The sequence below is a fragment of the Mycteria americana genome, chromosome 4 (genome assembly GCF_035582795.1).
Source record: "Mycteria americana isolate JAX WOST 10 ecotype Jacksonville Zoo and Gardens chromosome 4, USCA_MyAme_1.0, whole genome shotgun sequence".
Classification (NCBI taxonomy): Eukaryota; Metazoa; Chordata; class Aves; order Ciconiiformes; family Ciconiidae; genus Mycteria; species Mycteria americana.
The window spans coordinates 60226401-60252374 of NC_134368.1; the positions used below are offsets into that span (position 1 = coordinate 60226401).

General features: G+C 40.2%; 2 protein-coding genes across 6 annotated transcripts in view; both read left to right on the forward strand.

Annotated features, from left to right (window-relative positions):
• The window catches only part of GAR1 (GAR1 ribonucleoprotein), a 48064-nt gene that overhangs the window by 19175 nt on the left and 2915 nt on the right, over window positions 1–25974 (forward strand). Inside the window, exons 1-7 of one of the 4 annotated variants that reach the window (XR_012775586.1) lie at window positions 32–376; window positions 998–1188; window positions 1269–1423; window positions 2906–2965; window positions 3373–3508; window positions 5035–5139; window positions 5491–5761. Coding sequence is in view for 3 of the 4 variants with exons in the window: in XM_075500740.1 (XP_075356855.1) it covers window positions 1011–1188; window positions 1269–1423; window positions 2906–2965; window positions 3373–3508; window positions 5035–5139; window positions 5491–5504 (648 nt within the window). In the remaining variant the exon portion in view is untranslated. Of the gene's footprint in view, window positions 1–31; window positions 377–575; window positions 811–997; window positions 1189–1268; window positions 1424–2905; window positions 2966–3372; window positions 3509–5034; window positions 5140–5490; window positions 7360–25974 lie in introns of those variants that run through there. The other 3 variants (XM_075500739.1, XM_075500741.1, XM_075500740.1) reach the window with 3 other exon arrangements.
• Window positions 7362–24885, forward strand: RRH (retinal pigment epithelium-derived rhodopsin homolog). Of its 2 annotated transcripts, none has more exons than XM_075500738.1 (8): window positions 7362–12271; window positions 16357–16517; window positions 18175–18365; window positions 20016–20115; window positions 20848–21001; window positions 21369–21537; window positions 23604–23782; window positions 24749–24885. In XM_075500738.1, the coding sequence occupies exons 2-8, from the start codon at window positions 16466–16468 to the stop codon at window positions 24852–24854; spliced, it is 951 nt and encodes a 316-aa protein (XP_075356853.1). In that variant the 5' UTR covers window positions 7362–12271; window positions 16357–16465; the 3' UTR covers window positions 24855–24885. The 2 variants fall into 2 exon arrangements, with proteins under 2 accessions (XP_075356853.1, XP_075356852.1); XM_075500737.1 differs by lacking the exon at window positions 16357–16517 and having other exon boundaries at window positions 7362–10393; window positions 12099–12271.

Below are 25974 nucleotides of genomic sequence, written 5' to 3' on the forward strand. Positions count from 1 at the left end.
GCCGCCGGCTCCCACGCACGCCCAGCCGGGGGCGGGGAAGCCCGCGCCGCTGCGAGGCTCTCTGGGCGCCTCGGCCCCTCCCGCAGCCTCTCTTTTACACGGGGAATCCGTACTTGCCAGCGGCGCGGGCCGCCCGCCGCTCGAGCCAGCCGTGTGCCCGGCCACAGCGGCGGCCGCTCGCTTGGGACAGCGGGAGCTGCGGCGTGCCGGGAGGATGGCCTGCCGGGGGATGGCCTGCCGGGGGCTCCTCTTGCGACGGTGCCGGTCGGAGGTGCCGTTTCATTTACGACAGGCAGCCTCCTTTCCGGCGCGTGGGCGGTTTCCGCTGCTGACGCAGGCGGCCGCGGGTGGCGAGAAGGACGGCGCGCACGTGGAGGTAGGCTGGGTGGGAGGGGGCCGGGCTCGAGGCGGTGGGGGCACGCGGGAGGGGGCGCAGAGCCGTTAGCGGCCGTTGGTCGTTCCTCAGCGCCCGGTGCGCGCTGCGGGCGGGGCTGCCGCCCCTCCTGCCCCGCAGCCCTCCAGGCCGGTGGCAGCCCTGAGGGAGGGCCGGGCCGGGGTCCGGGGTCCGGGGGCGGGCGCCCTTGGCGGGGATCCCCATGCCCAGGCTGCAGGCGGTGCCCCGTGGGCCCCGTGAAGTGCCTGGAAAAGGCGCTGTGGATGTGCGCCGAGTGTGTTCTCACTTTGTGCCGCTCCTTCGCGGGGCTGGCGCCGGAGGGCTGCACAGTCTTCTCCTAGGGCTGGAGGCTGTCGCGTTCAGCCCTCATACATGTGAGTGGAAAACGTGCCGCCACTGCTAGTCACTTTTTGCAGGTAGGCATTGCAGTGGATGACATCTTAGGTGTAAACTGGACTTTTCATGTGCCTGCATGTTTTTAGTGAGGACTGAAACGGCTAACCATTAAATTTACAAACAAGGCTGTCAGGAGACTGTAACTTGTACAGCAAATCAAATGTGAAGTATTTTTTACATCTGAACTAATTTTTGTCCACAATTTAGGAGGTAGTAGAGAATGTCTTTTCGTGGGAGAGGAGGTGGAGGAGGAAGAGGAGGTGGCTTCAATCGTGGAGGAGGTGGCGGTGACAGAGGTGGCTTTAATCGTGGTGGACGAGGTGGCTTTGGACGAGGAGGTGGAAGAGGAAGCTTCAACAGAGGCGGATATGACCAGGGGCCTCCAGAAAGGGTAGTTTGTAAGTTACATGAAGAGATTATATTTATTTAATTTAGAATGACTGCTCCAGATCTTTAGCTTGTTTGTTCTTTATTTCAGTATTGGGAGAGTTCATGCATCCGTGTGAAGATGACATTGTTTGTAAATGTAAAACAGAAGAAAACAAGGTGCCTTATTTCAATGCCCCAGTGTACTTGGATAATAAGGAACAGATTGGCAAAGTGGATGAAATCTTTGGACAGCTGAGAGATTTTGTATCCTTCAAAAAAATGTGTGATGTACAATATTTGTTTTTTAAAGGCTGATTGATTATTAAATGGACTTTTTCTAGGATTTTAAAATAGCTCAAGGCTTGGCTGCCAGTTAGATGTGAACAGTCACAAGTCTAGCTGCAACTGTTGGTGTCAGTAGGTGCCTCATTCACATGAAGTGCCTATCTTAAAGCTTTTTCAATATGATGGAGTACCTTATGTCAGGCAGAGGTTTTCAGTCAGTACCAGTACTGGCAGATGTCTTTTGGATCCATGGTGGTTCGAGATGTTACTTTTTCTAGCTACCTGACCCAATTTTCTGCTATAGGTTACTCACCTATAGCAGAGTTGGATCAAGGGAGTGGGTTTTTTTTAATGCATTAGGGGACCTTGCTTGAGCTCCAGCTTATTATTTAATTATAAAGGTGAGTTTATGCTAGGATGTCCTCTTGCTCATGTCCAGCTTATTATGTAAACTGCCAATAAAAGTGGGCTTGTGCTAGGACATCCTCTTGTAAAGCAAGCTTGTTGAGACAGAGGCACTGGGTCCATTCTGTTGTCACTGCCAGATTGACTGATTCTGTGACAAAAGCGAGAGAACTGGGGGAGTAACCCTGTAACATGCCAGTAAGACTTAGCCTGTGTTGGTTGGTTGAGCATCAGTAACTAGCTGCATGCATTTTTCTCTCCCACATTAAATGTGAAGTAAAAGGTGCAGGTTTAAGTCACGCTCGTGCTCTGAATGTATTAACTGGCGGATTTACTTTTTGTATCAGAATTATTTGAATTTCGGAAACTTGTTTTCTTCCTACAATAACATATTAAGAAGATATGTTACTGGTTTTTGCAGCTCCTTGTTTCCCCATTTAATCTTGAGTTTTAATTAAGCAGAGTTGGCCAGCAGCTCTTTTTGATCTTAGGAACTGCGTACCAAAGTCCTTGCATACTGGAGAGCCAAAGAATTCATACAAGACTGCATATGGGGTTACAGAGAGTGTCTGCCACTTCACTGTAGGGTGAGCCTGGGCATGTAGTTGGTCCAGCAGTCCCTGCTGGCTCTTACCTTTCCACAGCCAGTTCACAGCAGCACTAGCAGAGCCCCTGCAGCATGTAAATTGTTCCAGATAAGCCTTGAGGTCACCCTGGGGCTAAAGGGGTCATCACTTGCTATACAGATCTGTTTCTTTACAGTTATGTTTTTATGTACTCTTTCCACTGCTGCGTTCTTCCTTATGCCTTAATACATGGAAGGAGAAAATGATTTTACTACAAAATACCATATTTGTAACTATGAAAAAACCCTGAGAAAAATTGGAAATAGTTTCTCCTGATCTTTTAGTTGTAACTTTTCATTTGCGGTGCTGATGTTTAGCTTCATTTATAAGATGCTAATTTAGAAAATGTCTGAATGTGTCTTTCATATAATAATAAAAATCACAATTTCTAATGTTTTATTCCTGCTATGTTCCTTAAAGAAACTAACAGTATTTTTCAGTGAAACTGTCTGAGAACATGAAAGCTTCTTCGTTTAAAAAAATGCAAAAGGTTAGCCAATCTCAATAACAGAATTCTACTGTATGTCATCAGTTAGATAAATCTACTCTATTGTCATCAGATAACAAAAGCTTTATTAAGTTTTTGTTAACTTTAAAAGCTAGTTGTCCTTTGTAAACATAAGTATTCATTTCTTCTTCTTTTTCAGTTTTGTATCTGCCATGTTCTTCCTTCTCCCCACCCCACAAAAAAAAGTAACAAATGAAACTCATGCAAATATGTATATTTTAATAACTTTATAACACTGGTTTATTGCTTGCTTGCTTTATTTGGCTATTTGCAGAGGACAATTTGACATAAAAGCTTAAGACCAAATTGTGGGTATTTGTAAAGAGAGATATTAATGTGCTTCTTTAGCCTTGGTATTTTCGAAGCCTAATGGAACTCTGTTCCTACAGTTTTACATTGATCCAGCAAAGCTGCTACCCCTTCAGAGATTTTTGCCGAGGCCACCTGGAGAAAAAGGTGCTCCCAGAGGAGGTGGTAGAGGAGGACGTGGTGGTGGACGTGGAGGAGGAAGAGGCGGTGGTAGAGGTGAGATCCCAAGAACGGAAGCTGCAGAATGTTGGGTTTTTTTGATGTGAGGTGGGTTGTTTGGTTTTGGGTTGGGTTTTTTTGTGTGTGTGTGTTTTTGGGAGGTTTTTTTTGTAAAGCTGCAGTGGAGTACTTGAATATCAACAGTTGTATTGCAAAGAAAAACGTTATGCATACTTCTTTTTGACTTAATGCAAGATGCAGTGATATGTTTCCAGTGGCAGGACCTAGGCTTCTGTAGCTAGCTAAATAATAGCTCCAAAGCATAAGGAGGAGACTATGCTGATTTATAGCAAAGACAGAAAGCGTGACTATTAAGCAAACTTGTGGTAAAAGGCTATAGATATACACACTTGAAACTGCCAGCGAAAGCTGCATTTTTAGTATGTTCTAAAAATCTAGTTTGGACAAAATACTTGAAATGCAGTGTTTGAGAGAGGGGTGAATGATCTGGTAGATCTCATCCTTCTTTGCTTTTTGAGCATCGTCTGTGAGGTACTCCTGTCCTGGTTTTGGCTGGGATAGAGTTGATTTTCTTCCTGGTGGCTGGTGTAGTGCCGTGTTTTGGATTTTAGTATGAGAATAGTAGTGATGGCATGCTGATGTTTTGGTTGTTGCTGAGTAGTGGTTGGGGACTTTTCAGCTTCCCATGCTCTGCCAGATGCACAGGAGGCTGGCAGGGGGGAACAGCCAGGATGGTTGATCCAAACTGACCAGAGGGCTGTTCCATACCATGTGATGTCATGCTCAGTGTGTAAACTGGGGGAAGTTGGCCGGGGGGTGGCGATCGTTGCTTGGGGACTGGCTGGGTATTGGTCAGCAGGTGGGGGGTGGTTGGGTCACTGTTGTTTCCCTCCCCCCCGCCCCCCTGGGTTTTTATTCCTCTCTCCCTCCCTTGTTGTTTTCCTTCTCATTGCAATTTATTGTTGTTGTTATTATTTTTTGTTCCAATTGTTGGACTGTTCTTGTCTCAACCCATGGGTTTTCTTGCTTTTGCTCTTCCGATTCTCTCCCCTGACCCGTCGGGGTGGGGGAGGGCGGGCGGGAGCGGCGGCTGTGTGGTGCTTGATTGCCGACTGGGACTAAACCACAACTCCTCAATTAAACCTGAAGTTAATTTTTTCTTACATCGCAGTTTCTTGACTCTTTTTCCCTACCCTGCCCCTTTGCAGCAAGGCACAATTGTTTTAAAAGTTTTTGTTTTGTTTGTTTTAACGTTCTGTTGAGTTGTAATTAACTGATAATTAATTTTTTGCTCTCATGAAATAAGTTTATCTTGGAGTTTTGTTAGTGTCTTTAGTATTTCGGACTTTGTATATCAGATATTAAACAATACCTAAAATGCTGCAGATGGTCCCTAGAAGAGACAAGGTACTAGTAAATGACCTAGTAACTGTCCAGCAATTGAGTTTCTGGGTTTTTTTGTTGTTGTTCTTTTCCTTTCAGAAGCTGTCAATGAAATAAGTTGTTATGCATAGCAAAGAATTTATACGTTCCTCAAAGTGTAATTTCTTTCCTATGTTTAGGAGGATTTGGAGGAGGAAGAGGTGGAGGAAGAGGTGGAGGAAGAGGAGGAGGATTCCGAGGAGGAAGAGGTGGAGGAGGAAGAGGTGGTGGAGGAGGCTTTCGGGGTGAGTGTGTGGTTTTTGCATTTCAGTAATAAGAATGGCTCCTGATTTCTAAAGCTTTTAAATATTAAACAGAATGTTGTATTCTTTAATATCTTACAGATGTTTATAGTTTTATGCAAAATGTTTCTGTGCGTCACAGTAGCTACCTTAAACTGAAACACAGTATTCTGCATTTTTTGATGCTTGTGTAAGACCGTGCTAGTTTTTTGCATTCAAAAAGGACTGTGAGAACAGATAATGATAAATTATTTTATTCTATCAACTCATTTAGTGTTATGTATATAACTTATTTGCTTTAAATGCATCTAAGATATGAATTGTTTGGTGTATTTTTCTTCCCTCTTAAAATAGGAAGAGGATATTAAAAATGGAGCCACAAGTATCTCTCCGCTGTCTTACTGTATCAGCTGCAGAAGTGAAGAACAGGAAAAATTTTTGTAAAGGACCCTGAAAAAGTACTTTTTATAAAGAACTTGAAGCTGTGAAATGGCGATTGTTTTTACACTTAATGACTGTTGATCAACACATGAGGAGAGCGTAGCCCCACGTGAAGAACTGAAGACTGCTTAGAACATACTTGAACTTTTTTAACTAAGCCAGGATTCAATGTTGTTCTTACACTGTTTCTGACAAGTGACATAGTCAATGCTTGACTTTATGTTGGAGTTTGGTGTAAACAATCAATTGAAGTTTTTTTTTAAAAAACCCTACATGTTCACTACATGCACATTCGTCAGTATCAGCCTTTTACTGTGTGTGACTGATCCCTAGATCTCATCCTCTTTTTATATTGAATCTTCTGGGTTGCTCTAAAGTGGACGTGCCATTTAAACAACCTTTGTGAACCTGTTTTTACAAACTAAACTTCAAAATTTTGTGTTGATAGAATTTTTTGATACATAATAATGTATAAAAGGAAAGGAAGATAGCAAAGGATATTTTGTGGATTTTTCTGTATAAATCTCAGTGAAAACCAAAGGCATTGAGACGTGTTCTTCTTAGAAGCTGCTATCTAATGAATAAGACAAGGTTAATACTATTCTTAAGTCATGTAGTTGTATCGAATTACACTGATACTAAAATTGCTAAGGGTTTTTAACTGCCCCCATGTTCCCCTTAGCCTGTTTCTCTTGAGGTTTTGATGTCCTAGCACCGCAATCTGTGATGCTCTGAGCTTGGGTAGGGCTAAGATTAGATAGCCCATCGTAGGGCTTGTCTGCACACAGTGCTTTCAGTTAAGTATTGCTTAAAACAGGCATGAACAGACTTGTGCAGATTTGGTCTCTTTAATTGAATGCATTATGAGGATTGTTGAAAAGCTAGTAACTGTCTCTTCTTAAGGATGGAGGAGAACAGGGTGCTTCTCTACTCTTTAACTTTGGAAATAAAATAATAATAGAAAAGTAGAATCTCCCTGGGTTTCATCCAGAGCCAGGAGTCTGTTCACAAACTCTCATACCAAGCACTTTTGAGAAGAGATCTGTAGAATAATGTACATGAAAGTATTTTGAACATCTTGTTCAATGTGGAAAGTAGTACATTTCAGAATTGATCGTACTGCTATACTTTTTAAATAATGAATGCAGTGACAGGCAAATGAGTTATATTAGCTGTCAGCTTAATGAAAAAAACAGGTAACTTGTCAGCACCAGGATTGGACAGTTACTGGTCATTTTAACAAAGGTGACTGTTAGTTCGAATAGTCTCTGGAACAAAACTTGAAACAAGGTAGCAAAACAAATGTTCAAGAATTCAGTTAAGTCTGAACAGATGCTGCATAGGGCAATAGATAAAAATTCTTCAGCTTAAAAAAAACCCACAAAACATTGGAATTTCTGCTAGATCTGCTTTTGTGAGAAGAAACTGAGTCTACTGTTCAACCGCAGCACAATCAGGAATTGAGGGATACCGATTATTTTCCTGGTATTGCTACAGTCTTAATTTTAACCAGGTCAGTTAAATCCAGACCTCTGAAAATGTTTAGACTGTTGTTGCTGTGTTTTGCTAGGCCTAAGTGACTTAAGCGCTCTGACTTGAGGCATTGTAGAATTGCCCTTTATCTAGACAAAATCCTATGCAAGTCATTCCATCTCTGGCATACCACATTGCAGTTGAACAATACCAACCTACAGTGAATCTGGAATTGTCATTACTTTTGTCATATTTGTAATTGCATCCTCTCCTGTGCTGTTTTTCTTCACTGATGCTTCAGTAGCTATTCTTCTGGGTTTGGAAGGCTAACATAACACAGTCCTCACTCTTACACCCAAATTCATGCTCTGCTTTGCTATTCTCAATGCATGCTTTAGGGACACACTTTTTCCCAGGATATCAGAAGACTGTACTGCCATCACCTTTGAATTGCATGATGTGACAGCTGATGTTTCAATTGCAGGAAGTACCATCTTGCAGCCTAGGACAAGAAGCATATGCTTTGAATCTCACAGCAGATGGAGCATTGAGTCAGCCTGAAGCCGTTGCAGGGCCAAAGCAAAGACTTTTACATGTGTGCGGAGGGGTTAAAGAACAATATCTATTGCAGCTCTAGAGGGAACATCGGCCTCTTGATTATAGGGAACTAGATTGCAGTCCCAGTTGAGAAATGCATGAGGAGCATTATGGCATGCCCTACGCATACAAACAATTTTGTATGGGATTATCACAAATACTCAGAGAAAATTTATAATCTTAGATCTTTGTGGAGGTTGTAGGATGTTCAGATGCTGATGGAAGTACGTCTGTAGTGATTGGGTGTGAAATGAGCTGCCATATGAGTGCCTGGACATGTCTGCCATGTGGTGATGCCTTTTTTTTTTTTTTTTTTTTTTCCTTCCCAATCTGGGGAAGGGTCATGTTTGGTTGTGGCAAGGCCCATCCAGTCACTGTTCTGCCTTGTCTTCTCTATGCCATGGCATGACCCTGCCCTCCTAATGCAAGTAGTTGCTGACTGTAATATAGATGTTTCTGTAATATACAGGTGTTTCTGTAATACAGTTCTGCTAACTGTAACACAAAATTCAGTGTCTGAAAAAAATTAAGACAACATGTCTTATCTGCAGTGTAATGCTGCAATTAACTAAAATACAGGTTCTCTAATTTTATGTGACACCTTCCTCTCTGTCTATTCAAATGCTATCTGTGATTCTGTCACTGTGCTCCTGATCCTAGTAAGTGAAGTGTTTGAGTTTTATGTATGTGCTTACAGATATCCTAGGCTTTTTCTGCAGAGAATAGGAAAGGTGGGCTCACCAGTACCCTGCCAGAAATAGGTATGTTGGCAAAAATGGGAAGCTTCAAGTAGCTGTAGTGTCTGGGGAAAAAAATTCACAGTGCAGTCTGAAGCGAGGGGGGTGGGGGGAAGGTGTTAGTGGCAGTGTAGGCTCTCGATGACAAGCCTGGTGTTCCCTGGATTTCTCCTTACTGGCAGCCTTTGGGGCAAATGGCTGGGCCACCTAAAGAACTCACCTGCCACCTGCTCCAGCAGTGCAAAGGGGGTTGCTGTCCTGCAGTATTCCTCTGAAGCTCAGGAAGAAAGTAGGCTTCAGTGCACCCCACCCAGGACACAGCAGTAGTAGCATCACCTACCTGTCTCCTTGCCCACTTGACAGTGGCTGCATGTGCTCACTGTTGGCAGAGACAGCGCATTCAACGACCAAGTCCCGTTTTCAAAATGTGGTTGCAAGTGAATGTATTAGCCACTGCAATATTTGACCCATACATAGGGTCTGACTTTCAGCTGATTTTGAAAATCACAGCTGGGAAATCACTAGGATCAGATTGCTTAAAGGTACTTAGAAGACCCTGAGCCTTCTGTCCTTGCCACACTAAAATTCTGGTTTTATATTTTTTCTATGTGGGATCTAAATCCTTGCTAAACAGAGGGTAATAAATACATGGAGGTGTATTGTAAAGCTTAAACTGTTACCCATTGAGAGTGGCTTTAGTGCCTCTACATTCCTTCTTGGAGGGATGTTTTTTCTCCTTGTGCTTTCTGTAGTTGCTGGGATAGGATGGTTCAATATAGTTCATAGATTTGCTATGTTACTTTGACAGATAATTTTGACATGCAGAAAATAATTGGGATATTTTAATGTATGTCTGCATCACTGGCTGTTGTAGAACAGAAAGGGTTCTTTCTAGCACTGACATGAAGTTATGGACGTTTGCCTGAAGCAATGCTGGATAGTCACATACATACCGGTGCAAAGTTATTTGCAGCTCTGCAAAGCATTGTCTTGGCAAGAAACAGCATTGTCATCTAAAAAAAGCATAGCTACTGCCTGAAGTATGACATGTAAAAAGCTTTGTGGAGTCACGTTTTTCAGGGCTTTTTATTCAGTCAGCTGAAAATCTCTTTAGTTTGGAGTCAAACTTTTCTAATCAACAGTTTAAATCTAGTAAAAGTTGCCGTGAGGGAGGAAAAGAAGTAATTTATTAATTGTTTTCCATTGGGTTTGCACCATTTGCATCTGTTTGTGAAAATAAGATTAAAGGGAAGGTCTGCCTTATAGAGCCTTCTAGTGGTGATGTACTTAATAAACGTGGGAGGGTTTTGTTTTGTTTTTTCTAGTGTGGTTACCACTGAAAATAGGAGAGAAGTTTTATTTTGGTTTTGTTTTTTAAATTTTTAATTTTTTTAATGCAAACGGTAAGTTTCTCTACTCTCAGCACTTGTGGATTGAAATATACTTTACACATAACTGAAAGCAACTTTCTAAACCCTGCAATGAGTTTTACATTGCCCCATATCTATACAGATACCTACAAACTGAAGAATGGGCTTAAATAGAAGTTGCGTTTTGTTGCTACTGATCTGGGACAAGTGGGAAGGAAAAGCATGACTTCAGGTTATAAAGTGCCCCTCTGACACTAGTAATACCGTCTGTTACTGGAGGGTAAAAACAGCCTGAGGTTTTGGATTTTTTTTTTTTTTTCTTATGCCAGTATTAAAAAGCAATGTGGTAAGCCATATTTTATCTGGCTTAGGAACTGTGGTTCCAACTTTCTGGATTATTTGTATACTTTAATATTTAATTCCTTGCTTTAACTTTTTGGCTTTGTTTTATGAACTGCAGTGTTATAGAAAAAAATTACTTTTAGGTTAATGATAAGTAATGTGTGCCTTTAATTTTGACTTTTTTCTCTCAATTCTTGTTGCTGTAAAATTAACCAAATAAGAGAAGAGGAGACAGAGACAATGTGATGGTACATAGGATGGACTGCACGTATTAGAAACTTGCGTTTTAACCAACAAGTACGTATAAAATCTGTATGGTCTCATTAACTGCTACTGTAAGTCTGGAATCTTATCTGAATAAAAATAGTAATGCTTTGCTTTTCTGAGACATTGAGCATTGCATGCTCTGACTTCTGTGGAAGCTGCAAGATCTGAGATGCTTTTGAAAATCTTGCCAAAGTTTCAGGGGAGGAAAGCAAAGATATCAAATTATCACTATGCTTTTATCTTTCGAGGCAGGACTATGGGGCACTAGGGAAGTGGCTTCATTGCCAAACAGATCATCTTTCCTTTCAGAACCCTCCCACCCTGTTCCTGCCTAATCCTCTCCTGACAGGAAAAATACCATAATAATACAAGTACCCTGAGAACTGTAAGAGTGAGTGTACATCTGTGGCATTGAAGAAAATGTTTGCTGGTAGAACTGTGACATAGGGTCGTCTGTAGTAATGTGACTAAATGTCGCGACTTTACAAGTTTTATATGAAAATTTTCTTACCTTTAGATTCAAATGGGTGAAAGATGCAGGATGTCTGTTTTGGAAAGCTGAGGAGTGGGAGGGAATGCTCTGTGAGTGTTTCATGGGTTAGAGAAGGGAGAGCTCTTCAGGTATACTTCCTTTCTATGGGATGGCTATATTCCTCAATACTGCCTGTGTCACTACACCCTTATTGCTGCTCCAAAGACACAGCCCTAGCCTGGGAGCCTGCTTGAGCTGCCTGTGAACCACATACAACTGAAGAACCACTGGTTGCTCATCCTTGTCACTTTTATACCAGTATGAGTACAAAACTGGAGGCAAAAACTTATGTGGGGGAACTGGTGGGAAACACCTTCTTTGATTGCTTATACTGGTACTGCATATAAGCTCTTTGGGCAAGGGTTTATTGCAGCTAATATTGATGCAGAATTTTGTAAAAGGTCTTTACTTTGGCATGCTGCTACCTCATCATTGAAGAGAAGAAAACATGAGCTGCTGCTGCTCAAGGCTTTGGAAAATGCCTAATAATTTTCTGCCCAGTAACATGCTTTGGAAAATTTGCCCAAAGTAAGCTTACGTGTGTGTGTTTGGGAGAGGGAGGGTGTTCAGACTTGTGAGGCATATTCAACAACCATTTTCTGCAGACCAGCCTATTTTAGAAATGTAGCAATTGAATTTTCTGAAAGTCATTCTTCATTTTAGAAAATACTGGGCTTTGTTCTTGTGTCTGTGTCGGCTTGAGAGTTTAAATCAAACTAAGAATCTTGAAGAAGTAGGTCTTTAAGGATTTGAAGGGATGGACTTTAGAGTAAGTGTATCCTGCTTTTTAAAGAAATTGACATTTGTGTCTTTATGTTGTGTTGTGGTTTTGTGTGTTTGCTGTGATGATGGGAATTAATTCCAAGCCAGGCTGATGACCAACTGACCTGAGCCAACTTTTGTTGAGGTTTCCAAAGCATTGCACAAGAGGTTTGAAGGAAAAAAGTCTGGGGGCATGTGACAGCTAATCTCTTTAGCAGTAAGAATGAAGTTTAAGCATGCTGTTGGAAATGTACTCAGTTCTGTGCTGCTCTTTGTTTTGATTAACAATCTCCTGCATAGATTGGGAGTGTAAACTTCTTTGCACTTTAGTCCAATTAAATCGTGCTTGGAGGCTGTCAATGGTGGGGGGAACTCCTCTCTACCCCCCTTTTTTTAATTGTTCAGTGAGTCTGTTGAATAACGAAAGAATTTGCCTGACAGGTTTTATAGTGTTTCGTCGTCTTGATGAATTATTGCAGAGGATAGACGACAGTCTCTTTTGTCCAAAATGCATTGGAATGATTCATCCAATTCCTCAGAAAGTGACAATGAAGCTCATTCAGCCTTTACACAGACTGAGCACAACATAGTTGCAGCTTACTTAATAACAGCAGGTATGGGCATTGGCAAATTGTTGCGTAACTTTTTAAAATAGAACTATAGATCTGAATGCTCATTTTGTATAGCAACAGCAATGGTATTTCATTTTGTATTATACAAATGTCTGATGGCTTTTCTCCATAGTTTACTGAGAAGTTCGCAATCAGCAGGCTGACTGAAGTGTGCAGAAGCATGAAGTGTGCAGAAACATCTAAGTTTTCTGCTCTATATTTGAAGGCAGCATTGTGTCTCAAAAAATATATTTTGTTGATATGTAATTATAGAAGATAGTGAGAATTAATTTCTGCCAGCTTGCAAAAGAGATAAAAATATGGCATAGCTGTCACATCTTGCATTTTTCTGTGATGCGCTCGAAGCTATCTTGAGATTTCTCCTGGGCCACATGTTTGTAGTAATATATGTGGAGTCTGAGCATGTGAGTGGGTGTCTGTTAGGGGGATGTAAGGGGAAGGGTTGGAATGTGACTTGGAGGGAGCTGGTCATTAATCAGAGAAGAGCAGACTCCAGTTGCAGCTGTATTTTTCAGCGATGACACATGTTAGAAAAAGCACGCTGGAAGGCTTGACATTGTGTTTGTTCCCTGTGACTGCAATGGCCTTTGGCTAAACTTGAATGATTATGGAATTACTATTTTTTTTTTTTTCCTTGAAACCTTTCTCATTGTTATAACCACAACTGCTTCAGTAATGTTTTTCTGAAGCATTGAGTGCTACCTGACCAAAACCTGCAACCTGCTGTGGTTAAAAATAGACCTTCTATACCTTTATTATGGAAAATTAAATCAATTTATAAATACTTTCTTCATAGGCTGTACCATACATTTTCTATGTTATAATTAGCTTTTAAAATATTAATGTAGTTTAAGTTTATATGAAATAGTATTGCTGATGGTCACATTTTATTTAGCATACCTGTTAGAAGTGGGGAGTATCAAATTGCTGTTCTGGTAAAGAGGGTATTTTTGAATGCAAAGGCAATAATTTATTTCAGATTTTTAGAGAAATTGGTAGAATAGCTACACAGATCAGTAGACTTGTTAAGAAGCTGTAGAGATGGATGATGGTCAAGTATTGGAAGGCTAGATACACTCTGCAGTACTACCACACTATTTGCAGGTAACTGGATCTATTAGGTGCTGCAAATATGTATGATACTTGTTATAGTTAATTAAAATTGATTACATTGTATATAACAAGGTGGTCTTTTCAGATAGTTTGACCACCTGGTGTTAGGGATCAAAGCTATCATAGGTGATCAATGGGATTAGCCAGAATCAACCCAGCTCTTCTTTCTTAATCTTGCATGGAAATTAAATGTCTTTAAAAAAAAAAAAAGTTGGATTACTTTGTGGTTTTTTAATTCCTTTTTTTTCTTATTATAGCTGGGGGAGTCTAGTAGATCTTTCACTTGGAGCTTGGACTTTGCTTTCTTAATGAGGAATGTTTTTGACAGTAAGGTCTGTAACATCTTTGAAAGTATGATTGATTGCTTTGCAAATGCCTTACCACAGCAAATCTCACATCTGGAAAATTTAAGCTGTGTTAATAAGCAGATGTCTAAGAATAAGAATGAAGTACAGGTACAGTGTTCATCATTATGCTGCTTTTTAAAAGGTTTGAATGCTTCTCTCTTTTGCAAATAATTGCTTTGTTTTCTGAGAAGTAATTGTTAAGTATTGCACTCTTAGCGATGACAACAGGGATACTCAGGCTGCCTCATGGACATCCTTCAGCTTATAATGGTGAAATGCTCTGGTATAATTTTAAACCGCTAACTGGAAAAGTAAATTCCATGTTATACATGGACCTAACCTTCACTGTTTTGATGCTACCTACCCATGTGTCTTTCTTAACTCTGTTAGGGCTTCTATTTGCATTTGGTCCACCTTTAGTTTTCATTGCTTCCCTGGGAAGAAGGAAAATAAGAAATTCTTCTGCTCTTGATCAGGTCATGGGGTTTTTATCTTCATCTTCACAAAACTGCAAGGTTTAATTAAAGAAATATGGGAATAGTTGTCTAACCCTAAGGTGTTTCACAGGCCAAGTGGCAGCATCCATGTGCTTTTTCTGAATCACATGAGTTTGTCCCAGCTGATGATTTCAGGTTACTGAAAGGCTTGGGCTTGGTCTGCACTCCCTGCCCTTTAAGAAATCATAGAATCATTTAGGTTGGAAAAGACTTTTAAGATCATGAAGTCCAACTGTAAACCTAACACTGCCAAGTCCACCACTAAACCATGTCCCTAAGTGCCACATTTACAAATCTTTTAAATACTTCCAGGGATGGCGACTCAACCACTTCCCTGGACAGCCTGTTCCAATGCTTGATAACCCTTTCAGTGAAGTAAAATTTCCTAATTTACAGTGAAGTAAAATTTCCCAGTCTAAACCTCCCCTGGCGCAACTTGAGGCCATTTCCTCTTGTCCTATCACTTGTTACCTGCGAGAAGAGACCGACCCCCACCTCTCTACAACCTCCTTTCAGGTAGCTGTAGAGAGCGATAAGGTCTCCCCTCCACCTCCTTTTCTCCAGGCTAAACAATCCCAGTTCCCTCTGCTGTTCCTCATAAGACTTCTGCTCTAGACCCTTCACCAGCTTTGTTGCTCTTCTAATGGGCACTGTGTAACTGCTGCCTGGAAAAAATTCTTCTACTTGACCTGATTCTCAGAAACAGGGAAGAGAGCATTTTTTGAATCTACATGTTTTTTCTCACTTTGTTCAAGATGGAATCCATCTTCTGTCTTACATTTGCTCCTCAGAATGTGGGGGGTTTTTTGGCTATATTATTAATTTGTTTTAGTGGTGCTAAAATTTTTAATGAATATAGGCTTAGCAATTCCCACTTTCTCTTCCCTGTTTTGGTTTGGTTCCCCCCCCCCCCCCCCAGTCATTTTAAGATTGGGCTCTGAAGCACTAAAAGTGTGTCTAGCAGGATCCTTCCTTCACCCTGAGGATATGAGTTTACAGTCCTGTTGTATTTCTGATTTCATTCTTGGTAGCTGTAATATCTGTTAAAGCGTGCCTCATAAGAAACCTGTACTATTTTATAAACTTGTAATTCTATTTTGCTTCCTCTCTCCCAAGAGACGACATACTACCTGTCAACAGGAGAGCTGACAGAACTGGCACTACGAGTGCTTTTACTATGGTGGTGTTTTCAGATGAGATCCCCAGCTCCCTGCTTCTGTTCATTTTAGGGGCTCATAGCACCACAGTGTCATTCCTGAAATGTGTGAATATATGAATATGATAGCTGATGGCATCTATGTGGCTATGCACCTCCAACATCATCTGTAATGTAATTTTTATGTACTAAGCAGGAGACTTGCACCTGAGAACAGACATGCTTGATGGTTTTAAAAAGAGAATGAAAAGAGAGATAGCCAAGAATTAATTATAATTTTGCCTCATTTGATTTTAAAATTACTGAACCTGTTAAGAGAGTTTCTGTAATGTAGGAAATTGGTACTGATTAATAAAATGTTGCAGTGAAAATCCTTTTCAGGTACAATAAAAGATACCAATTTACATAATCGAAATGGAGAAACTCCATTTAAAGCTGAAGAATTGATGTTGTCCGTGTCCATTATCCAAAGTATCATCTTTGTTATATTTTTATGTATGTTATTATGATTGCTCTGGCTTTCCTTCTGCCCTTTTTCATATTTGTCATGGTATTAACGTAGCTCTTGCTGAGCATAGTGGTTCAGATGGTACTTCTGATGTATATTTGACTCCAGAAATGTCTGCCTCTGTTTGATGCACTGGGGTGTGTGCTGGTGTTTATAAATCTATGGATTGTGTTCCCATGGACTGCCAATGATGGAGTCCAGAGGACTTTCCATATCGATACCAGTTGAAGTCTTCAAAATTCAACTGTAGAGAAGTGCTTGCAACTGATTCTTGCCCGCAGGTTTTCTAACCCTAGTGATTTGAGGTTATTGTTTGAACTGCAGCATGTTTGTATGCTGACTATAAACTGATGTTAGAGATTTTTAACTCTGTGCTGCAGCATTGACAGTGACAGAGATGGAAGAACATTGTATAATACTTAAAAACCTTATTGCCCTTTCCACAGAGGCATGTCAGCAAAAGCTAAGCTGTGTGTGTCAGGTTTTTGGTGGAGCCAGTAGAGGAGCAGAAATCCCATTGGTGAAGGTGATGGATTACCAGGGGACTGGAGGAGGATGGGCAGTGACTGTGAAAGAAGATGGGTCTGCTTTTGGAAGTCCACATTCAGTATGACAGCCATTCATTCAAGCTCCTTACAGAATTCTGACTCGGATCTGTGCTGGTGAAAACTATAGTGTTTTGATTCATAGGTGAAACTTTTTAAATAAAAAAAAGAAAAATTCTGAGGGGCATTTCCATGGATAATGTGTTGTTAGACTTTTGCCAAAATAACATTCCACTATGCACTTGTAATTTAAGGTGCCCAGGCTATACAAATGTTTGTAAGTTTAGGATTTGGTTCAGTGATACTGTAACAGCTGTGCCAGACTAGAGAATCTATGAACAACCTACCAATTCCTGTTATTATTTACAAGTTTGGTTTTTTAATGGCAGTGTTCGCTTGCACATGTTGGAATTCTCCATTTTATTGATAAGGGTTGTGAAGTCTTTGCTGAGGTGCAAGGGGGAGTTTTGAACCTTATTAGCTGTTTATTAATACCTTGTCTTAATAGTGAGTTAGTAAAAGTTTAGAGGATGGGAGTTTTCCCTGGATATCTTTGCAACAGGCTAGGGTCTGAAGAGAACAAAACCACAACAACCCCCCCCCCCCCCCATTTTGTGGGAGTGCCATGTAGACTTGCTCCAAGAGCCATGCAGTAGGATTTGGCTAGGAAGGAGGAATAGCAGGAGAAAAGGAGATTCTGGAGGTTTTAATATAGGTCACCAGGATCAGAAAAAGCTTGGTGATGCACAGGGTCCTGAAGAGTGTCCTGGGCACCTCAAAGAGCATTAAGTCCAAAGCAAATTTCAGAGGGATTGGACATGAAGACAGGAGAATGTACATTTTAGCTTTAGCACTATATTTCTTTATTACAACTCTTTGTCTACTGGCCATTTCTTGTGTTGCCTAATAATAGACTTCAGACACAGTTTGAGTCAAGCCAGACCAAAGAAGTTTAAAAATACACAGGTTAATGAGGCAGGAGCAAGTTCAGTGCAGAGCTGGACTTTTACCATGGCTATGACACAGCTCTAGAGCTTGTCAGGTGGAGGAAATAGCTCTGGTGCAGGCCAGCCATGCCACTGTGGCAGGCTGTGTGGATCATCCAGGCTGCTTGACAAGGCTTAGAAAATACAATTTGCAGCAACCTGAGCCAACCGTGATGCTTGCAAAGAACTGGGACCTCATGAGCGGAGAGGGGAGTTAGTCTGGCTAGGATAGTGGTAGTGAAGTCAAAGTTTCTGTATTCCTTTTGCCCAGGATTATTGTCTGAATGCACAGTGGGAACTCTCCACTGAGAAAGGAAGATCTCGGGTCGTGGCAGGGGCCTTCTGCTAGATCACATGCGTCGTAAGCCCCGCTTTTTTTTGCGAGTCACCAACCTGCATTCTTTTTTGCCACGGAAGACAGCACTGTACTTGGTGGCTGGAGTGCTTTTGAATGGCTGGAATGCTTTTGAATTTCTGCTATGCTGTTGTCATTGCATTGGAAATCCCAGGTTCGGCAAAACACTCCACTTTTGGCCATTAATGAATCCAAGTTACCTAATTAGAAAAGTTTTTCTCTCCTTTTCAGGTGTCTGTCCTCTTTGCAAAACTGCCCTTGACTGAAAATAAAACTTGTTTAGGACTCAGATATTACAATAGGCTGCATTTTCTTCTGCATGTGTATTACTGGCTGGTGTGTGTCTTTTGTAAAGTTTCCCTTTTTCTGTTTTTACAGGATTGATAAGCATTTTCAGTAACATTGTTGTGTTAGGCATCTTTGTTAAGTACAAAGAGCTTCGGACAGCAACCAACGCAATTATTATCAACTTGGCTTTTACTGACATTGGTGTTAGTGGCATTGGTTACCCCATGTCTGCTGCCTCAGACCTGCATGGAAGCTGGAAATTTGGATATACAGGATGCCAGGTATTGCGATTCAGTCAGAGAGAAAGTTTTGAGCGCTTAAAAGCAAACTGAGAAATACGTAGTAGCTCTACCTGATATTAGTCCTTTTAAAAGATAAGATGGAGATGCAAAATTTGACTCTAGACCTGAAGCTGATGTTCTGTAATGTCAACAATTTCTGGATATAAGATTTTGTGTGAATTTCATTCCAAACTTATGTTTATAATCTGAAAACTTTAGCGTGTAACCTTATATTTATCAACTAGAGATATTTTAAAATAGCTTTAAGAAGGCTTAGGAAATTACATCCCCAAATGAAGAAGTTTGTAGTAGCATGTGCACATCTGATGACTTACTTGATAGTTAAAAGGCTTTGGATGTGGCTACTGTTATGATGATGAGCTTGATGGATCTTAATGAGTTCTGCTTGGCAAATACGTGTTCTTTTGGATGGGACTATTAGGATAGCCAAAATGAAGGCCTGCAAGGCTATTAGTCTCATTAAAGATTTAGCCTAGTTTTAATAGCTATCTATTTTTAAAAAAAGCCTGACTGAAAAATATACTTCCGTAGCAGAGAGGTGGTGCCCTTTGCTTGCTGTGTACTGTGATTTAAATCTACTTTTAAAAAAGACTGTTGGGCATAAGTGGCCAGGAAAATGAGTAGTAATGTGAAGGAGTATGCTGAAAATGTGACTCAAGGAAAATATTAGCAACACTATACATTTTGGACCTTTATATAATAGACATTTATAACAATCTGACATCACTTGCCTGAGTACAGAGTTATTTCAAGCTCAAAATTCAGTCACTGTTTGACAGAAAACCTCACTTCTAACATCCTTGGATCTAGACTGACTTGTAGTGGGTTGAAGCTGATGTGAAATCTCACTACCAATGCTTTAGGAGTTAAGATCACTTGAAGCACATCTCATGTCAACCTAAACCAAATGAATCCTGTGAAGTGAGATGGCTGAACGTTGTGTGGTTCTATTATAACCGCTGGTGGCATGTGGTCTGGCACAGGGCGCTCTATTTCTGGAGTGCCAGTGGTAACACAGCCCTCCCAGTCATCCTTCCTGGTCAGGCTGCCCATGGGATGACTGGGCAGATGCATTCAGAGCATGTTGGGATTGCAGCATATGTCACTCTGTGCAGTACAGCTGACACATGTAAAAATGGGGGCTGATGGGGAAAATCAGTGTACCATATCTGTGAAATAAGTGTAGTTATAAAACAGAGGAAAGAGTGACACTTCAGGGCCTCACATTTGCTAAGACCATAACATTTTTGATGAATCAAATGCTCTTCAGGTTTCTTTAACCTGTATTGAAAACATGAATTGAAGCCCCCCAACCTCCAAACTCTTTATCTCTGAATGTCAAAATTTACTTATTGAAGCATGGTGTTTGTTTGCTTTTTAGACTACTGTCTTTAGGATTTATAATGTGCACACAAGCAGGTTGCTTTTGAAATGTTTAATTTTAAATGAGCCAGCTCCAAAACGCCTGCATTGCATTAGTTCTTTCAGTACCTTGCTTAAGGGAGAACACTGGCTGAATGTAATGTATCATAGTGCCTTTGATTCAGTCCACAAATTTGTGCTTGTACCTTTGAAAAATACAAACCTTTGAAGAAAGGGGTTTTTTTTGTTTGTTTGTTTTAATTTCAGATCTATGCTGCCTTAAATATCTTTTTTGGGATGGCGAGTATTGGTTTGCTCACTGTTGTTGCAGTTGACCGTTATCTGACAATCTGCAGGCCTGATATAGGTACTGTACTTATGGTCAAAAATCATTCACTGTTGGGCTTCTATGAAATAAGAGTCTTACTGTATTGTTTTCTCATGAATGACTCCGTAATTACAGTCCTGGGCATAATTTGAATGTAGGGCATGATCCTACAGTACTTGGTTAAGTTAGTTATCTAGTTGGCATGAATGGTACTGCTTGTGAAAGGTAAAATTTCACAATTAGGCTGTTACTCTGTTTATAAGTTGTACTTTTGTGGCTGTTTCCAGTCTTTAGAGGAATCATATACATCCATATACAGAAACACATGAAAAGCCTCTAGCTGTGGGAGGTTTTGACCTCTGTCAAGCAGGTGTGTGCATCTAGTGTTGTGTTAACACTGTACTGGATGTTTTTCTCTCCTCTCTGTTACAGCTGTATTGTAACAGGTAATTCCTCCCCCTGCAATCATGCGAAGATGTACTTGAATGCACTGTTGCATAATAAGCTTTTTGGCATGGGGTTGGGATCAGGTGTTGCCTGTATGCTGTGAGTTGGAATGGATGATGGTATTTAAGTGGCGTTTAAGGCTGGAAAGCTTGAGATGTCATTCAGCAGTGTGAAACAGGTATGCTACAGTGCTCAGGAGTGTAGGCCCTTGAAAGGATCATTATGAACCTGGTATGTGCTTGCTGGAAGCCACTTGTCGTTCAAGTTCAACACTGGAAAGAAGCAAAAGATGACAAGTTTGTTATTGTATGTGCTTGGCCACAGGAAGAAGAATGACTACCCGTAGCTATGCCACTCTAATTCTTGCTGCTTGGATAAATGCAGTCTTTTGGGCTTCCATGCCTACTGTAGGCTGGGCTAGCTACGCTCCGGATCCGACTGGAGCAACGTGCACAGTAAATTGGAGGAAAAATGATGTGTAAGATTCCCCTTCCCTCTTTCTTTCAAATTTGCTGTCTCATTGAAGGCTAAGATTATTTAATTCACCACTATATGAGCATAACTTCTTCCTTCTGAAGTATGAAGCCTAATTTATAAAGATAATTTTAAAACAATGGAAATAATATAGAGCAAGTCTAGAAAAAACATTCAAATTGAGCCATGCTTGAAAACGGCAAGATTTGTAGTTGCTAATTAAAAAATTAAAGCTAAAGAAAATTTTCCTAATTCTTTAAAAGCTTGTTTTAAAAATTCATAATCAAATCAAAATATCAAATTCTTTAGTGACTTTTCCTGGATGGCTATTTGTTTGTAAGTTACTGTGTTTTGTTTTTCTGTCTTACCAGGTCCTTTGTTTCCTACACAATGAGTGTAATTGCTGTTAATTTTGTTGTACCCTTAACAGTCATGTTTTACTGTTATTACAATGTTTCCCGGACAATGAAACAATATGCCAGCAGTAATTGCCTGGAGAGCATAAACGTAGATTGGTCTGACCAAGTAGATGTGACAAAGGTATGGTAAATGAGAGCATGTTTTGTTTTAAGCATGTTCTTTTGTGTTAAAGTCTTGGGGGCAAAGGAACAGTGCAGCCTTTTAAGCATTTCTGTTTCCTACATTCCCCCTTTTGCTTTCATACTAAATATTAATTGAAATTTAGCCTTGGTGAAAACTCTTGTCTTGACTTGTAACACTAGTTTCTTTACTTTTGGCCTAATACTCTTTCCAGGTGAATAGCTACTTTGAAGGCTGGGTACAACGTGAATTTTCCTTGCCTCTGCCCTCTGTCATTCCACAGAAATGTGCCTCAGAGGTGTCCTAGGAGGAGTTTTACTCTTTGTGTCTGCAGAGTCCTTAGGGTTTCTGCTAGGTTCACAGGTGGTATCTGGTCTGCAATGGATTGGTCAACTCTGACTTGAACTCGTGACCTAGAAATAAAAATGCATTTCCAAGCTCGCAAGCTGTGTGATTCCAATCCTTTGTTCTTTTCAGTCTGTTGAGCTTATCTCTTTCTTACGTAAACAGTAGCAAATGTGAGTTATGGCATAAAATTACATATCCTGCCTGGAAAGCTGACATTCTTTTAATGTATAAAAGTCCTTGAGAAAGTTCACTAGCTCCTTTGATTTTGTGTAAAGATATGATTTATGGTTGGGCATGGTAAAAAAAAAGTGAGAGAGAATTGGACAGAAGAGTCCTATGCTTTTGAATTACTTATCAATGCAAACTCAACATTCCCTGGAAAACTTTCTCATTGCTAAATTCTGAAAAATGGTATTTCTACCTAAAAATAATAATTTGAGCATTTTGCTCTTCTGAAGAACTTTCAGAATGCTTGAAACTGAGGATTCAGTTATAAATTTAGACTCACATTTGTGAAGAAAATGCATTTTTCCTGTTCTGCAATTGAAGACACTGAGTTATATTTAAAAAAAAAAAAGGGGGGGGGGGGAAATGATTGAAGCTTTGGAGTTAAGCAGTATCCTTCTTTAGATTTGGACTGCTTGCTTTTTCACAAATTAGCATCTTCTAAGCTTTCAATGCACCAAACAAACTTCTAAACAAAAAGGTTCTTTCTTTACATTATTATCAATAGGTATTGAGTTTGTATTTAAATAGGAATCTTCTGTGGACAGAGTCACTGCTTGTTTGTTGGTTATGCTGTAGAACTCTCATTTTGTTCATCACTGAAAGACTGAATAAGGGTATAGGTAAACACCACTAGGGAATCCTGTACATACAAAGAGCCCTGCAGTTTTGTTTGGTTTTCTAGTGATTTGTTTTGTCCTCTTGATTAATATGAGATTTCCATTCCAGTTTCCATTATTGATTCATGTCCCTGACAAAAGCCAGAAAAGTCTGTCCTGGTTGATTCCTCTCCTACCCTCCCGCTACTCCCAGTTTGTTGCTGTTCAGTTCTAGCTGTGGCGTGTTCTGGGGTGTGAGCCCCAACATGCCCGGATTGTTCTCTCTGACAAGCAGGCAGAGAAGACATGGCTGCTCAGATATCTCCTCAGTATGATGCTTGAACATGGCTATCATGCTTCATTAAACCAAGCAGACACTTCTGGGTTCCTTAAGTGTATGGACTGAGCCTTTGTGTCCTAGAACATTTACTTTCTTTTATTTAACTGTACCTTAGTTAAGCCTTATGAAACATTTCTATTAACAGCCTTATTAAACCTTTGGCTTAGATTTTTCTCTCTGTTCATATTTGTTGTTTGTAAAAGCATCCCAGAGTGACCTGTTATGGTGGTCATAATTCACGTGTGAAGTCCTCTCTGGCCATTTAAATTTCTGATGGACAGATTAAACATAATCAGTAGTGCTGACTGTGAAGGAAGATTGTAATAATGAAATAACAGCATGCCAAAATACATGGCAGCATGATGTGCTATTAAATCCCCAAAGTGAGATTTCATTATAACCTGTTAAAATTTGTCAGGTGTGCTTGTTTACATGTTGTTATTTGGTTCTGGATAGCTCTATTTTCACATAAGTGCATGTGCTTTTGAGGTTAGGTTGTGAGGTCTTCATTTTCAGGTAATACTGGTTATGTGTTTGTTCCTCTTGTTTTACAGATGTCTGTTGTAATGATTGTAATGTTCTTGGTGGCATGGTCTCCATATTCTATTGTGTGTTTATGGTCTTCCTTTGGAGACCCAAAGAAAATTTCTCCTGCAATGGCCATCATAGCTCCTCTATTTGCAAAATCTTCCACATTCTATAATCCCTGCATTTATGTCGTTGCAAACAAAAAGTAAGTGTTCCTGATTTAGTACCAGTCTACTTCATGATTTTAGCAAATCATCTAACTGTAGAAGGATCATCTGTAAAATATGACAAACTGATTGGTGAAGAGATCAAAGGGTAAGCCACTTGATTTACCAAAGATGACCTTTTGGACAGGAAAGTCTAAAAGAAATTCGTTTTGATCATCATCAGAACACACTGAATTGATAAAGATTTTTGAGAACACATTAATGAAGCTTTTGTAGGACAGTTTTGAAAGTCCCTTTGTGGTTTCTCAAAGGGACTCATTACGGAATTTGGGTTGCATCAGCAACCAGTTTTAATGACTAGTAAACGACTAGTCATTAAATGACTAGTTTTAATGACTAGTTTTAATGACTGTGGCCAAAATGTGTGGCGGCTTAGTGACATGTAAGTTCTGAAGATTTCCTTGGTTGATTTGGGATGTGTCATGTTCTGACTGATTAGGATGGATTGATGCTTTTCATTAAAGTAAATAAGCGAAGCCTGTTCTTCTGTTTTGAGCAAGCATATCAAATGCTCTCACCAAGCCAGTGCCTCTGACTGAGAACTGGGTTTTGCAAAGAGACAGCCTTCCTTTCTCTGCTGCCAACCTAGAAGCAGAGCCTGTGATCTCTGTCTAGGTGAACTTATCTGTCCTGCTGAGTCATTTTTTCCCCATTCTGTAATCTTTGTCATGGCTATACCCTGTCCTGGTATACGCAAAAGCTGCTGTGACCCCTGTTGTAGAAGAAACACTGAACTTAACTGAGTTATTCCTGTATGTGGACGTGAAAAAGACTTGGCTCCTTTTGAATTCCAAATTTTGAATTCCAAATTTTGAATTCCATTTTTTGGTAAGTTTTACTAAAATAGAAAACTCTTGTATACTTAAGGCCAGCTTACCAGTTTTTCTTTGTATTTGGTTCTCCAGCTAACGATCTTTCTGCTTTCCTTTTCTTGTCCTTTCCAGGTTTCGGAGGGCAATCCTGGCAATGGTGCGATGTCAGACAAGACAAGAGATAACTATAAACAATGCCTTGCCCATGAGTGTATCTCAAAGTGCACTGACATCGTAGAACTCATGTCATTTGCCTGCGTAAATTACATGGAAAGGCGTGAAATCTGGGTTAAAGTTAATTAATCTTCTGGAATAATAATCTGCCCCAGCCAGGCAGCTGTTTTCCATTAATCACAGTAATCTTTTTAGATAGGTTAAGAAGACAAAAAGACAAAAACCACTAAGACTTTAGTTTTTGAGAGTGAGGCTTATTGGCCCAAAATGTCTGTCCCAAACAAAAAAGGCTAGTGAAGTGGTCACTGTGACTTTTGCAAGGTTGGACAAGGTGACAGAGGGGCAGGGAGACAGTGAAGCAGGAAGTGTTTAGGTTCAGTAACATCGATTTTGCACCTGTAATTCCTTTGATTGAATTACGTTCCCTCAACTTCCCTTGAAAGTTTTCCAGGCTTGAAATATTCTGGATTCTCCCTGTGTGAATATAATTCTATACCAGGTGTCCATGTTGATATGCATTGCAAAGTTCTGTTTCTGTGAATATGTTAAGATACGAAAATACATAGCCAAACCCTATAGAACCTGTTATCAGCTTTTAGGATTTTGGAGGAGTTTCAGGATATTTGATGTATTTTTAAAGTTTTGGCTCACACAACCAAATGAATTTGTAGGAAAGACAGCTTTTGTTTTAGTAGTAGTACATTTCTAGTGCTTGTGACTGCACAGCAAATCCTGAAAATGAGACAAAATGCGCCCTAAAGCTTGACACTTGGGAGGCACAGAAAACTGAGTAAATATTTATGGTTGTTTCTCATCATTTCTAAGTCAATATCATGGTTATATAGGTCTGTTGTGTAATTTTCAAAAAATACCTTTGGCGATGTGAGCAATGGATTTATTCAGGATGGAAAAGATAACTGTGTATAGATCTATGTATGAGTGGTAGTGTATGCACTCTTGATGATTCTCAGATTTTGAGAATAAATGTCTTCTATTACTATGTATGCATGCATCTGAAGTTTGTCTTTGCAGTGTGTAACTTATTTAAAATACGCAGGGTTTTTTGGTAAAAACCTGTTTTTACAGGATTTTTTAAAAGCTCTGGAATCTAGGCTTCCTATTAATTTGTAATTTTTAGTATTAAAGAAAATGCCATGCAATATCCTCATGCTGTACTAGATTTC

Coding starts and splice junctions, on each gene's coding strand:
- RRH (XM_075500737.1), top strand. CDS start 12,166: ATGCATTGGAATGATTCATCCAATTCCTCAGAAAGTGACAATGAAGCT. Junction 12,272..18,174: donor AGCTTACTTAATAACAGCAG/GTATGGGCATTG, acceptor CTGTTTTTACAG/GATTGATAAGCATTTTCAGT. Junction 18,366..20,015: donor TTGGATATACAGGATGCCAG/GTATTGCGATTC, acceptor TTTTAATTTCAG/ATCTATGCTGCCTTAAATAT.